The 16,203-nt window shown below is 42.3% G+C and overlaps 1 protein-coding gene across 2 annotated transcripts in view; it reads left to right on the plus strand.

Moving 5' to 3' along the window:
* Positions 1 to 16,203, plus strand: part of LOC119177185 (deubiquitinase OTUD6B) — a 58,366-nt gene that overhangs the window by 9,836 nt on the left and 32,327 nt on the right. For both annotated transcript variants that reach the window (XM_037428593.2, XM_075878192.1), the window contains 2 exons: positions 12,815 to 12,984; positions 13,083 to 13,172. In XM_037428593.2, the coding sequence (XP_037284490.2) occupies positions 12,815 to 12,984; positions 13,083 to 13,172 (260 nt within the window). The remainder of the gene's footprint in view (positions 1 to 12,814; positions 12,985 to 13,082; positions 13,173 to 16,203) is intronic.

The following is a 16,203-nucleotide window of genomic DNA, read 5'->3' on the forward strand; positions in this document are numbered from 1 at the left end:
TTGGTTAACAGATTACTCGACAATCAGCAGACCCTGGTTATTTTGCCCCGTGGCGAGTTTGAATTTTAATACTCAGGGCCTATAAGAAGTTTTGCAGCTCATATGATTGAAGAAGTTTGCTTGTCGCATTTGTGACTTACTGTGAGAATAAACTAAAATAAAGCAGTCATATTAAAGCTTTCAGATTGTTTCTGTATTTTATATGCCACGAGACCTGAAATAAATTCAGACTGTTATGGCATTGTAAGCATTGCATTGAGAACTTGTATTGGCATTGATTTCTTTTGTAAGCAGCAACCTGTAGATAGTAACTACATGGTGTAATAAAGGGCAGCTGTCTATATGTAATTTAACTTCAAAAATGACTGTTGCCTTGTTTTGTATAATTGATTATATTTAAAGCACAATTTATCATGAAGGTCAGTGGCATATGGATTGATTCTATAAAAGTGATTAAAAACGTTTGTTTTGTAGAACAAGTTTATGTGTATATTAGCACCTTTTCATACATCTTTTGTCCTTGTTTGAAGTAAACTCTTCATTGTCGTGAGCTTTGGAACGTAATTTATTTATTTATGTTTTGGTGAACCTATGTCTTGTTCGTTGTGTCCACTGTAAAAAAAATACGTTGTTCAAGTCGCCAAATTGCATTGTCATACCACAGAAACTTGTATTTTGAACAAGACCGCATGCTTGGTGACCAAAAAAAGGTGTTTGCAGAATGTAATAATTTATTGGGCTGGACAATAAAGCTGTAACTGTGGTGGCAATGTTGTCATAGTAAAAAAGATTGTTGCTGTCCTTTGTATGGTGGGCAGGTTAAAGCTAGAAAAATATGTGTACAATATATGTTATGAAAGCCCAGAAGTGCACCTTGAAATTTGAGAGTAAACACATTTTGCAAGTAAATCATTAAGTTGTGAAAACAGCATTTGTCTGGAAAGTAGTATGACTGAATTTTTTTGAGATTTTTAGATAATTTAAACCCATTAACTAAATATATTTTTTTGAAATTATGCCCATTGTACATCAACACAATCGTTTCCAGAGACTATGTAAATTGCTACAGGGTTCCTGTAATTTAGAAACTGGAACACTCTTCAGCTTCCTCAATAGGGCCACATGAATGGCCTGGACAGAGGCATGGTGCTGTCCTTTGAGGACCTTTTTCAGTAAGGGCAAGAGATAGAGACTTGAACTAGAAAAATCTGGGCTGCAGGGTGCCTCTAGAAGCTGTGTGTTGCAATGTTTGGTCAGAAAGTCCATGACGGTGAAGGAGGTGTGGCTCAGCGCATTGTCAGGACTTTTGGCCGTTGATGGGCATCCTGATTATTGCTCATCTTCGGCTTGCTTTCTTCCACCCCATACAATTTGTTCTACACAGAAACACTTGATCGGCTTGTGACATTACTACTATAAACAGTCTTGATCATGGCATGGGTCTCACTCTGTTTTGCTCAGCCTGATGCTGAACCTCACTGTGCAATGCTGCTCTGGCAAATGATATATTCCTAGGGTGAGAAAGCGCTATAAATGGGGTTCAAATTAAACTCTGTCTACACTCCACGATTGCTCGAAGGTGACTGTTGCTCTGGTAGCTGGCACCCCCACCACCCAAGCAGTACAGTAACATTCCCCTCTTTTCACATTTTTGCAAAAAAAAAATCAACCTTCTATGTTGACCACAGTTTGTAGTTGCATGTGAACTTGCATTTGCATGACTGTACAGGTATGCCAAGAATCACAGATTATACATACTATTTAATAATGCCGTTTTAGGACGCCAAAGAGCAACACATAATTTGTTTAGAGTGGCTGTGTAGTTTTTCAAAACTGAATTCAGAGAAGCTTCCAAAACTAGATTTTTCTATTTAAATAGGTAAGGGCTGAAGCACCAGTGCTAGCACATCAGTGCAATATTATAACTTTCAGTGTGTTTCTTATTTGAGCTGTTTTTAATGTGGAAAAACTTTCTGCATTTGTCAGCTTGGGCCTCTGATTCATTTGAAAGTAATGCTAATTTTGCTGATCAGTGTCCAAATCTGTTGCATCATATTGAGCTGGTTTGCATTTGTTTCAGCCTACTAATCCATCTTTGAATTAAGGAGTGACCATTTTACTGTTATACAATTTATTAAATCAGCTAAACTTGATATTCCTCCTAGTGTCCCTTGTTTAAGTTTGTGATATTTTTTACAGGAACTACAAGGAACTGCGTAATTAATATGGCTACCTCTGTTCTTAGCAGCAGCTGTTATATTCCTGCTTAGTACAATAGGTCAAGAGTCTACCAGAATTGCTTGTTGGTGGTCATCAACCGTCACCACTGGTATCTCCTGCGATGACGCACACTTGAGAAACTTGTGTTGCGAAACTTGGCTTAACAACAACCTTAAGTTAGTTTATAATTTTTCTAGCCAGCTGTAATGACAGTTAGGCTATCTTGGTAGTAACATGCACACATATATTGAGGTTTCTGTTTTTATTTTGCTGGGTAATTGCCGAAGCTAAAAAATTTAGCCAGTCTCCAAAGCGCAAACAATAGAAGATTTTCTGTGACGTCGTGCATACATGGTACCCTTCAGTTGAACGCAAGAAATATATGGCCAGGAAGGCCATCTGTTAGGTTTCGTAGTTGTAGAGAGCACTCGCCGCATCTAGCAACATGTAAAAAAAAAAACCTTTTAGTCATCAGTATTATAATTCATTTTTGGGGTTCTTATTTAAAGGTACGACTATCTGGAAAGCTAACTGAATCTTCTGTAGAATCCATGTGTCATAATGTCATGGTTATTAGCCGTAAGCACAACAGAGGAGGAAGAAGCCAGCATCAAGAGTGGCAGTCTCTGGCGTTTTTCGAGGAAGACGACGTTGCGCGTCTGCTCTTGCGTTTTGTTCTTGTGTGCGAATAGAGCCTTGCTGTTTGTTCATGCCGAAACAAGGCCTTGTGTCCTCAATTGTGGACACTGCAACCCGTTCCTTCAGTGGATACCCCTGTCCACCGCTACAGTCGTCGACAGCGAGGCCTTAGTCCTGAGGCGATTCCCCTGGAACTTTCCAAGCAAAGCACTCCGCCTGGAGAAATGGCAACTGCAGGTGCTTCCCAGCTGACTTTTGAGCCGCCTCAGATTCAGGAGACATTTCATGGTGAGGCGTATGAAGACGTTGAGGACTGGTTAGCCCAGTATGAGTGAGTCGCCAAGGCAAACCGCTGGAGCACCAAGCTAAAGCGCCTACTTTGCTTTAGCAGACAGCGCTCGTACGTGGTATGAGAATTACGAGGCAACGCTGTCTTCATGGGATGAGTTTCGGCAGCAAATTCTCAGCACCTTCGCAAACAACGACCGCTGTGACTTTGTTCCGCAACTCATCAAGTCTCGGGTCCAGAAACCGAATGAGAGTGTCGCCATGTTTACGGAGAACATGATCCGCCTATTTCGACGGGCTGACCCTGACATGCCTGAAGCCAAGAAACTCCGCCATTTGATGCGAGGTGTCAAAGAACAGCTGTTTGCCAGCCTTCTCCGAAATCCACCAACGACCATTGCGGAATTCATCAGAGGCTACAGCTATCGATCGAGCACTGCAGCAACGTTGTCGCTATTACGACCGACCAAGCGGCGCCTCAATCAGCGTCTCTGCTCTGACGGCCGGCAGTGGCGGTTCTGTGCAAGAGCTTATTCGCGAGGTTGTTCGTGAGATCCGCAGCTTCCTTGTGACTCTGCAAGAACGGGCGATGGCTTCAGTTGGAGAAGTTGTGCGGCAGGAAATCAGGCAAGCATTTTCGCAGCCTGAATCACTACCGTTCCAGCGATCTATTAACTATGCGGCAGCCACCCATCGTCCGTCGCCAGTGCCGCACAACTCGTCTGCACTGGCTCATTCTTACAACGCGCCGGTGGCACCAGTCTACAACCCACCACTGCCGCCACCGCCACCAACGACGACGACTCCGCAATATAACGCACCTGCTGACACTCCGTTCTACCCGCCGGTCTACCCTCCGCCAACACCTGCAACTTGGTCGCCGAGGGTGCCTACCAGTCGACCATTCGTTCGCAAGACGGATCTGTGGCGCACTGTCGACCGCCGTCTACCGTGTTTCAATTGCGGAGAAGCTGGACATGTTTACAAAGATACTCGACTTAAGCGCCGACTTTTTCACGACCTCATTTCGACACCCGACGTCACAGCGTGCACCCGCAAGCGCAGCCATCTGCTCTCTATCGTCGATCCCGTTCTCCGTCACCTTCGCCGAGCTCTTCGCTGAACCGTCGTAGTTACGCCTACGCTGTCCGGAACATGTTGCCGCCTGTCGAGATGCTGGCTTCTTCCTGCTCTGTTGTGCTTACGGCTAATAACCGTTACAATATATATCAAGTAATGTGCAAGTTGTTGATGTGTCTTACATGCAGCCAAGTAAGTCTTTTGTGTTATCAATTGTAATTTTGTATACTTCCGCTATACACTGAAAATATTCTATTGGCACCATTTCTTCTTACTGGTTCCTAGTGTTGGTAGCTGCAGTGAGATTGAGTGGGTTCATGGAAAATATTTGTATAAAATTTTTTGTTGAATATTTTTGATGGCCCACCTTCGTCTTTAAAGTTTATTTCAAGTGTTCCAGCATGCACTGTGGTGTAAATGAAAATTATTTACTGTTGGTTCTGTAAAATATGAAAATTTAGATTTGCGCAAAAGGCGAGACACTGGTGTCAATGGCAATGTATGTAACTGTAAAAACGTTTGAAGGAAATAAATGAAAATTTAAGGGCTGTCCCTATTATTATTTTGTACAAGGGTTTGTGATTTTATGAGTCACATGTGTTGCAGCCGAAATACGTCCAAGAAGTATCATGCATTCAGTACGCATACACAGTGAAACACGACCAGATCTGACCAGATGACCTTGAATGCTATAAAAAAAAGCATGAAAAACATGAAAATGCAAATTATGTCAGTGTTAAAGACCTACTTTTTCATTACAATAAGCAGAGCTTATTTCTCATTAATAAAAATGAGCCCTCAGAATTTACTTTTTTCTTCATTAATAAGCAGAGCTGTGCTATAACATAGTACAGTGTTGTAGTCGTTAGTACAGTGTTGTAGTCATTGTAGGAGGGAAGTCTACTCATATTATGAAGGGATTAAAACCTAGCTGAATTATGAACAAATTTTCATATAGATCGTTAAAACCAACTATTCTTAATATTGACTCAATTATTCAGTAGAAGCTATCTGTCTTGTAAACTCACTGCTCAAGATATCGTGCCGTAGAATCATTCTGAAATATACTCACAATCGTTGTTCTTTTTGTGTCTTATGGTACTTTAATTGTAAATCTTTATTTAGTGCACTTAACAGACTACTCTGAATTGTTTATTCTGACGAATAGAACTTGTAGAGGAGATATTATGAGTTCCATACTAAAATGTTGTAATATTGGTTCCACGCTCCGTAAAAGTCTAGTTATGCATTTTCTACATTTCAATACTGCCATGTTCACCAGATTAAATGAAGAGAAATTGTTTTTTCATATTACCTGATTGTGCATGAAGCACTGCAAAGAGCTGCAATGCAAAGAGCCACTCAGCATTGCTTTGATGTACAAGAGGCGTTCAAATGAAAAAGTATGAATGTTGTAACGACATGACAGTTGACATGCCTATTTTGCTATGGAGAACGTAGTGAAACTTCTAAGGATGCGGTCAAAGTTTCTGCCATAGATCAGAGCATGCGGGGGTGCTTGAATGCGCAAGAGAGAGCAAAGGTGCTTATAAAGAGTGCCGTCCAATTGACGGAGCAGTGCATGTGAGGACAGAGCGGCACTTACATAGGAAAATTCGACTGAGGAGCAACGAGGAGTTATCCGATTTCTGACAGTGGAAGGTGTCAAATTGGCATCATTAATCGTCTCCGATTTCCATGTCTTTGGTCCCTTGAAAAAACATTTAAAAGGGAAGAGCTTCAACTCGGATTACCAACTGAAGGACGCTGTGAAGTACTTGGTCTGGTCACAGCCAGAGAAATTATGGGAACAAGGAATCGTTTAGCTCGTTCGTTAATGGTATCGCTGTGATCAGGCACAAAGTGTACACTTTGAAAGGATTCATTTGGACAGCTCTTGTAGTCGGGTGGTGTAAAAGTGAGCTTCAGTGTGCCACAACATAATGTGTCAATCCCACTTGTGCTGAAATGGCTCTGAAATCAATCAGGAGTTGTGCAAAGCATCAGTCAGAACCTAATTATTGGAAGACACAACTATTACGGCAACTTTTATTTAACAGCTTTAGGTCAAAAGGTGTTTGGATGAAGAGCCAGATGGCCATACCTTGTGGTGTTGCATGCATAATAGGATAAATTGAAAGAATATGAGACCAATTATTTCTATCTAATTTGCAATTTTTACACGCTAGCATACCTGCCAAGCCTCCTGGATTTCGACTGTTTCTTTCATTTGTACGGTTGTCATGAAAATATCCCGGAAATCAAAATTTCTGTGCGTGATCTCGCCGCATTGGCAAAAAAGCAGCTCAATCTGCTCCAGGCTTTTCAAACCAACCCCATTTTATTATAAATGAGTTTAAGAAGCGTTCATCTAAACATACAATAGAATCTCAGTGATGCGAAACCGCGGCAGATAAGAATTTGTGGAAATCTCCGGCCAAATTTCACTATGTCCATTAGGCCTAAATTCGAACGCTCCGAACACATTTCCTAATCACGGTGGGTGATACGACCTTTAGTACGGAAACCGTTGAACGAAGGCCGAGAGAAGCGTACTCGAAGCTTTGAAAGTGCGTGCAACAGTCTTCTACAGTGCGTGTGATTGTCGTTGCCACAACTGCTGTGGACGAAACCGCGGTCGCTGTTGACACGATCATGTATGGCGACGACGTAACTGACAGAACCCCGAAAGTTTGCGCTCAACCAGTCAAATCAACGCTGCCTTCCACAAACTCTGCGGACAGAACTGCAGCAGACGCGATCTTGGATCGCATAAAACGACTTAGTTTTGGCACCTGCAAGCGCACGAGGATCGTAAAAAAAACTACTGCTTGCCACAACCACTGCCGGTCGCGACGACGCGATAGCGCTCTACGAGCTCCGAGGTCACGCAGCGGTAAAGGCCGTAAATACGTAAAAAACAAAAGCAAACAAGTCACAATTTTGCCGTAATGATGAAGCAATGAATGCGACAGCAACAACTTGGAGTGTCACGCTGAGAATGGCAAGCAGATCGTAACGTGCATCGCGCTACTCTAACACAGGTGACGCACGAAAATGATACACACAGGACGAGAGCAAACTAACGTTTACCGCTCGACATGCAATGCACTGTTTAAATAAAAATGATGCACGATACGTAATCACAGGTACTGATGAGTACAAACTAACAAGTGCTTCCCCTCGCTGTGTATGAAAAGCGTGCTGTTTTCGCAAATGGGGCCTGTGCAGAGACCGAAGTGACCTTTGTGGGCCCGGCAACTATCGCAATCATTCCAGTAAAAGCAGAAGGCACACGATTCTTCCTATCAAAGGATAAGCGCGTGCACACAAGCATCTAAATCCCCCCCCATCTGTAGGGCAAAGTACGCATTAAAGATAAGCGCGCGTCGGCGCATCTCGATGAGCTGAAGCTTTATTTATATTTTTTAAGTGCGAGTGCACTTTATAAGCGACCCTGAATCCGTCGTCTGCGGTGCGCCTCCTTCTCTCCCCTAGCAACAGCACAAGGAGCGTCTGTAGCAACGGCGCAGCGACTTCACACACCACAGGATTGCGCGCGCTTTGCCCTCCGCTTCGTGGCTGCGCGGGCCCGCGCAGCCACGACTTACTCGAGATTGTCAAGTCGTCATAGGTATGGATCCATCGCAGCCATCAACCTCGATTGCGATACCTCGAACAACGAGTACAACGCAATCGAATGCAAGCATTGGACGCGTCGTTGAAGATGTCAAACCGGTTGAAGACAAGGCAGCGCGGCGAAGGGCCCGTGATGCCGAGCGCAAGCGGGCGAAGCAGGTCGCGGACATAAACATCGTTATAGTGCGAATTCACTCTCACATGTACGCGTAAACTCGCCAAGATTTCCCGAGAGGGTCTAATGGTTCCTGGGAATCGTAATGTGATCACACGTTTACGTTAACTCACTGGCGAATGCCAATGGATTTTAACTTTACTCCCCCTGATGGCATCACCCCGTGCATTCGCACTTAACCATGTTCACTCTCGGGGAAATGCTTGGGAGTTTTATAGTGTTCATATATATAGATACGTATACGTACGGTGAAGGACGGCGGCGATGGCAAGAAAACCAGCCTATACGGCCCATATAATTGCTATCGTAATAAATAAAAAGGGCCTGACGCATTTTGGCGTTCCTGTCAAAAGTAAAAATTTAGTAGTGAGCAAAGCTTTGACCCGTGCTTTTGCGACAGCCTGCTACGGCGTCCCGTGTTCACGTGTGTCTCGGGAACACCTAAGCGAGTTGTTTTGATCGAAATAGATTCTGTTAGTTGTGTTGATCTTTTGAGACTTTAACCATAGTGGGAAATCCTACCCTCGTGTGTTCGGCCACTCCAAGCCACCATAAGACTGCAACGCTGATGGTGGCGCTTGCGATTGAGACCCCCACCCCTCCCCCTTATTTTTCGTGATGTTTGTTTGTCTACGGTTTATTTTTGTGCCGAAAAAAAAACAAAACAACTATACTCTGTTCCAGAAGTTCCGTGCAGCACTGTGGAAGCTACAGGCTTTCTCAACCAATCAGGAGGGCCAGCACATTTAAGTGTATCCTAACGCGCCCTGTCGCCTGCTAGCGACGTGCGCTGCATCGAAAGCGGCAAAAGTGTCTTGGGACATCGTGCAACTGTGCAGTGAGATGAGCTGTAATTGTGAAAGCGGCTAAATATTCTCCTCGGCACCGTAAAAGCAGGCGTCTTCAAGATACTTGCACGTAGACATATGAGGGATAGGGTTCAGTGGCTCATGTTTCGGTGGAAAGCGCCGCATTAGCCATATTGAATATGAAAGCACCATGCTTTATCAGATTTCGTATACGCATGCCTATGAGCATGCGAAGTGCCGCTCGCGTTTGATACGAAATAATGGCTCTATTCCCGGTGCCTTGCCGAGCTTATCGTGCTCCGCTACTCACTTGTACAGCGCACGTTCGCTGAGGTTGGTGAAAGCAGCCGTTCTCTTAGTGAGAGAGCTCATGCTTGCAGTGTCCCGAACACATTTAGAGCCATCTGCTTCGCTCCCTTGTCATAAAAGCTGACCCGGGAACGATATCGCACAGGTGAAGCAGGCACCGCAATTTTGGCAGGAGTAACCAAACCCGCCACCGCAGAGGACCCAAGACAGGGTCCTCCGCGGCGCTGTGGACGCTCGGGCTACGCGGACTACTCATAAAAGTGTGGTACCACTCCTTCCTACTTTATAAGTAAAAACATAACACATCCGAGCCACTACAGCATTATTTCTTTCGTCATTTTCATGTTATAACACGTACAAGCAAGAACTCTTTCTTCAATATGATGGAGCCACAAAAACTTTTTTCTACAGAAAGTGCGACAAAATCGTCATACAAATCACAGCTACAACACATAGAGAAGCCTTCAAGTAAAAATCCTTCGACGAGACCGCTTGCAATAGTCACGAGGACAAACAGGCTGCATATACAGAGCACTACATCTCGCTTCGCAACAACCTGCGTTCGCGGGTCGTGTAGGTTTGGCTCTGCTGCACGGGACTTCTGGAAAAAGTATAGGAGGCAAATAATTCAGCCCCCCCTCCCCCCCCCCCCGTTGCGGAAATCTCCCGGATTCAGAATCCTTGAACTTGGCAGGTATGCGCTAGACACTAATAAAGCATTTACAATGATTCCTTTCAGCTTTTTGTTATGCATGGACCCTAAATTTGTAACTGAGAAGGTAATTGATATTAGTTTATGATTGAATTGTTTTTTTTTTGTATTTGCAAATGATTACCACCTGAGCAGAAAGTCAAGTTGTAATGATATAATTTCAAGTAATCTTCATAGCTGTATTAACAGGGACAAGTAAATATAAACACCATTGCAGATTGCCATCACATTAAAAGTAATGTACTGAACTATTAAAAAAAAAGAAAAAACCCAGTTCAAGCTTGCATTCAGGGAACTCAAATCAGATGTTGTTTCAGCTCTGGCTCGTACATATGAAATTTGCAACAATTCACAAACCAGTTTGCAAAGCTGATTCAAGTTGTGAACAGATTTTGCCAAAGTCCTACATGTGTGCTCTGTTATAGTTGCTCACGCGGCAAGTGTGTCACTGTTCTGTGTGCTCACATGCTCAGGGGTGTTAACAAAAATATCACTCTGGGTCCCACCACCTTCAGTGCTTGATGAAACCAGAACTCTAGCTGGGTGCTATGAAAATGTCTCCAAATAATTAACTGTTCTGCGCCCTTGCAAATGAGTTTCCAGCTGGGATAAGTTCTTCATTATGAAAATAACAAATGCAAGTTTTTTGTGTCAGGGATTTTTCAAAATATTTGTGCTGTGTCCGCCTTGAGTGCCAGGTGTACTACATAAAATGATTTCTCACACTGTTACTGCCACTGTGTTTCAGCAATGATTTATTTAAAATATTGCATCATCAGCCTGAGTATGCTTACTACAGGGCGAAGGCCTCTCCCATGTTCTGCCAATCAACCCGATCCTGTGCTTGCTGCTGTCACGTTATACCTGAAAACTCATGTGCCCACCAAACGTATTCTTTCCCTTGTGCATTTGCGTTCTCTTGCAATGCAGTCGGTTGCCCTCAGTGACCTCCTACCTACTCGCTGTGCGCCCCTATGTCCATTTCTTCTTCTTGATTTCCACTAAAATCAAGTAGAAAATTTTTAAACATTAAAATATTATAAAAAAACTTAAACCCTAGCTGCAATAGGCACACAAAATTTTTACTGTGACATGCAGTGCTCTAGTTGTTTGCATAAAAATTAGGATTTATTGTAAATATTCAAGGCAATGTTAATTAGTAAGAGTTTTTGTCCTTGGATTGTTACCAATTAACAACGGCATAGCTAATTTTGGGGGCATGCAATCAGAAGTACACTTGATAAGGAAAACAACAAAAATGAGCTCTCTTATAAACTGAGCAGCAAAGTTGTGAGGTTCAACACAAATAGTGACTCAATGCCATGAGTCAAAAGAATTCAACAGTGGCTGAGGTTCCAGTGCAAACATTCCTTATCCCTGGTGAAGTTGCCACGTTTACCAGCAGATACACAGTTTGTAACCATTCTTGCATACTCGATGGCTAGACAGTCTTTAATGAATGCTATGGGGAAGGTACGGGTATTGTTGTTTTGAAGAATCATGGCCTTGAGGAGGGCCTATGTCAGTCCACATATTCAACCATTTTGTGTTATATTGATAACAGTTACGTCTTTCTGTTCAGGTTTGGTTTGGGTTCAAGCATATCCCAAGATTTTTTCAGGTTTAGCTCTCACTAAAATACTAATATTGGTATGGTTCTTGGTTCAGGCTAATTTTGACTCCTTCAATAAAGGTTGCTAAAAAAATCTTCTAGTGACAGTTAGTATCTTTCACGTCAACAGACCTGGCTATCATAGAAACATGGTGAATTATTAGAGATTGGCAAATTATATCTTTTCCCTGGTTCGTCCTCCTGCTATGGTGTACGATGTAGCAATGCTGTTTTTGTGTTTAAAAACTCATAATGATGCTGATGAGAGAAGTTAATACTTGTTCTTATGAAAATTCACTCTGTGGTAGTATTATGTGTTTAATAAAATAGGCCAGTAACAGTGTAGACACCCTCACAAGTGTGCGTCATGTGCTTGTGGCATTGCTGTAGAAGCGCTCAGTGATTGGCTGAGCATAATCTGCTCTAATTCATTGCAGGAAGGCTTGAAAGAAATGAATGAATAAATAAATGACATTGTTTTGACATTTACTTTTCTGGGGCCGTCGAGTGTTTGGCAATAGATCGAGGGGGTCGATGACTCAGGGCTTGAGGCAAGCACAGCTTCTGCAGCCAGGTTGTTTGTGCTCAGCTTATGAGAGACTACTGAGTTCGGGCTGGAGGGTAGTGCCTCAGCCGGGCACTACCTTCGTCCCCAAGAACAACTTCTTGTACTCAGGTCGTCGCTCGTAGAATATCGTGCGCGGACCTCTCAGGCACAGTGACCCTTGACTAGGTTGCCCTACTCTGCTGTGACTGCTCACGTAGACCTGTCTGGAGGGTAATTAATGCCTCGACTGGTCTGCTGAGAGCGATTGTCTCCTATTCACCTTAGGTCAGCTTCCGCTCATCTTTGAGGGGGGGGGGGGGAGCAAAGGTCATGAGGTCATTTATTCGTGTGGTTGTCACTACCCCCAGTGCCATATTCCGAAGAGTCCGTGCAGCTATCTATTTTACAACCATAGCCCCGTACAACAACATACATAACTATTGGTATGAAAAAAAAAGATAGCCTAAGTTATTGTTTTGTTAGATTTGTCACTTTTGAAACTGACATTTCCTTTCACAGAAGTCAATTATCACACTTTGGAATCGTCAAGCTTGCATTATTCTGCAAGTGAATTCTTTTCAGCTGTGCGACCGTGGTGGCTTGGAAGGATGAACCTCTCAAATCTTCATTCGTTGAACTATTTTAATGTTTTCATTGACCCTACCACCATAATAATAATTTAGCCTAAGCCATTTCAATAAACTAGCCATTTACTCACTGAAACTAACGCAATGTTTTTATGAGTTGGGCTCGTCAAATAGCGTCATCTCTGTTTTCATTTCAGCTAAAATTCAGAGCCTGAAGCACTCTGTGCCAAAGGGTGACAAAAAGAGAAAAAAAGATGTTGCAGCAGAGGTAGCTGTACTTGAAGCTGAGTTGGAAAAAAAACAGAAAAAAGACTTGGAGGAGTTTGCTGCCTATCAGAGTAATGGTGTAGCCAGCAATCAGCCAGAGGTAATACATGATTTTAGTCATCCTTTTATCCACGGTGGCAGATAGATATATCTATGAGCAGTCGACACATTACTGGAACATAAATATGGTATGTGCAGGTGGATGATGTGACCGATGAATTTGATGCTACAAGCTTGCATGAACCCTCCCTGAAGCAGGGCAAAACCAGCAAAGCAGAGAAACGCAGGGTAAGCCTTTGTTTTTCTTTAAATCTGCTGTAAATATTACACTGCACTAATATATTCCATTATTCTTCAATTCTGGAAGCTGATACTTCCATTGAATAAGTTAGGAGGTTAATTCCAATTTTAGAGGTCCTATTTGTTTTGATAATTTCATGTTAAACATCAGCACTTAAATAAAAGACTGCTCTGCACCTTCAACACCCACCAAAGTGGCTTACTGGCTCTGGTAGTGTGTTCATAGCTGAACGTACAGTCGCGGGTTTGATAGCAGGCAGTGAAAGCTGCTTTTTGACGCGAACAGAATGTGAAAATGCTCATCATAATAGGCGCAAAGGAATGCCAATGGATAAATTTAATCTTGAGCCTCATAATACTATTGTGGATTTGGCATTTTTTTCTGTCAAGTTAAAATGATACTATATGCTGAAAATTCAGTTGTTGCTGCATTTCCAGCAGGGTAAGTTAGATCTGAAGAGGTCATACTTTTTTCACTATTACAGTGCCAGGGAGCCGTCAGAAATGGGAAGTTACTTCAGTTTGATTCTTCCAGCTAATGTGGACTTCATACTTGAGCTTTATTCAGATATAGGAAGACTATCTATGATGTATTTTACATGCACTATATTCAAAGACAGCCATTGTAGGATCAAGCTGTCGAGTGGCAGTCTAATGGGGAAGTTTGCAAGACAAATTATTAGTGCAAAAAGGAGTTTCAAAGGGACACTAAAGAGGAACAATAAGTTGGTTTAGATTTACAAACTGCACTATGACAGCTCTAATGCCATATGTTTCTCTATCATAAGTTCATTATTAGCAGACAAGTCAATGTTGAAGTTTCATTTTTAAATTTTGCGACAAAATCTCCACATGGCTTCAGACGCTTGAAAATGGTTTTTTTTTATTTTTGTGGCATTGTCTCGATGAAATTTTCTCAAACTTCGTACTGCTAAGTCTATGGCACCCGCAGATGACCATGGAAGATATGTAGGACTCGGTAGATGCCTCCAAAATTTCTTACGTGATGCTGTTTGGTGTGGGAATCTCAAGGTGGTGTGGCCACCGGCATTTTCTTTTCACATGTTGTTTCACTAAGCGTTGTGTCACAGTAAATGTTGTGGTCTTTTCACATGTTGTCTCGCTTACTAAGCGTTGTTTCATGGTAATTGTGCTGTTTTCAGGATTGAAAAATTGTACCTTACTAATAGGCGAAAAATCTTTTTGCACTTTAGTGTCCCTTCAAGGGACCAGTCAACATAACTATGCACTGGCACAGTGACCACTTGGGCATGTTCAAGCCTTTTTAGTGGCAGTCTTCAGCTGCATTAAAGGATTTCCAAAGGCAAAGTTCAAAATGCATACCAAGCGGTGAGGAGCTATGACTATTTGCAAAGCGGGTGACACTGAAACGCTGGAAGCAGGTGACACGATAGCACTCAGAATTGTTTGGTCAGTTATCAAAAATCACTTATACTTGTGCCAATCAGCTAGTGTAATTAATACATGCTACACCATGACTGTCATGAAAAATTTATGCTATGCAATTATTTCCTGAACTCCAAAATGAGCCAGTTCATGTCTCACCCTGCACTTATATTTGCCATGGTATGGGCCTATGCAAAACATTTCTTTATTACTATAAAGGGTCACTTTAAACTTCTTTCCTTGTTATTCTATCGTCAGTTTTATTGAAGTAGCTTTAGCAGCTTGTGTGGCTTAAGGCACTCAACTTTTAAAATCGTGATTGCAGTCCGAGTCCATCTTTAGTCAATGTGACCAGCTTGCAAATCTGCAGTGGGCTGCTTAATGTACGATTGCCCAAATCTTTAACTATTGTGTAGGAGTGGCAGTTTTTTCTGTGTATCTTGATTGTATTACAGAATTAAGTTCTAAAAAGAGTTAGGACATGTGCCTGCTTACAAAGTACACGCCTACAAAACAATTTTTTGCAACTGTGCTGCCTCATATAGCGCTGACAGACAAAAGAGCTCTGTGTGGGCTTGTCATGCTATGAAACTGCCGACCACTACTTGTAATTGTTGCGATACAACCTTGTGCCTGCTCCATGGTTGAAGCCACATTGCTCTTGTCGTATTTGAGCCGATTTATTTGTAGCACAGTAAGTGAGCATTTACAGTGAGTATTTATGATGTAAATATTGTGTTAAACACTATTAGATAAATAAAACAAATCAGGTGGAAGTTATATGTCATTGTTTCTTTAAAAGGATACTGCGCAGAAATGTATTAAAATATGAAAAAAAAGACACCAAAATTTCATTCTGAAGGCATTATTCCTATATGCAGTGTTTATTTTTCACAGATTTGAATGGGTAGGCATACTTTCTTTTTTAATTTCTTAGTACATGGTGGCAACATGTTAGTGTGCACAGGGCTGTGCACCAATCAATGTGAAATCACACCTACGCATGGTAGCAGGTACAGGTGCAGGGACACTGTTGGGTCTCAGCCACTGCCATTTCATAGAGACACTCAAGCTCCACAGCAAAGCAGGGCCAGTTTCATATTCACTTTTTGCAAAATGTTCTGAACAAAGAAAGTCGCCTTTGTTTTTTTTACCAGAATGGTTGCACAGTGCAAATCCATATTCAATTTTGGCTACCTCGCAAAGAAATGGCATGCAATAGCTGACCTGACAATAATGTTTCCACACGCTTACATGCAACAGTGTTTAGACATTCTTCTGTGTTCTACTGTCTGAATCACAGATCTTATTTCAAAGTCACAGAGCTTGTTTGGGCACAAGACATGCCAGCTAGAACAAGATTACAGCATAATGCAGGTGCACACTATGCATTGTTTGCCTCTCTTCAAACGAATGGAGCCGCAGGTGATTGCTGGCTATATCTGTGAAAAAAGTGAAATCATGGTTCATTCTAAGCCAAAAGGGTGCATTTTGGGCATCTTTCTTCCACAGAATAATTATCTGCTTACCTTGAGCTTCTATCCTTGAAAACTGTGTGCTTGCTACTTTTCTATCAAGAGTCTTATGTAACGCTGATAGTAGCATGCTATTT

Source organism: Rhipicephalus microplus, chromosome X (genome assembly GCF_043290135.1).
Source record: "Rhipicephalus microplus isolate Deutch F79 chromosome X, USDA_Rmic, whole genome shotgun sequence".
Lineage (NCBI taxonomy): Eukaryota > Metazoa > Arthropoda > Arachnida > Ixodida > Ixodidae > Rhipicephalus > Rhipicephalus microplus.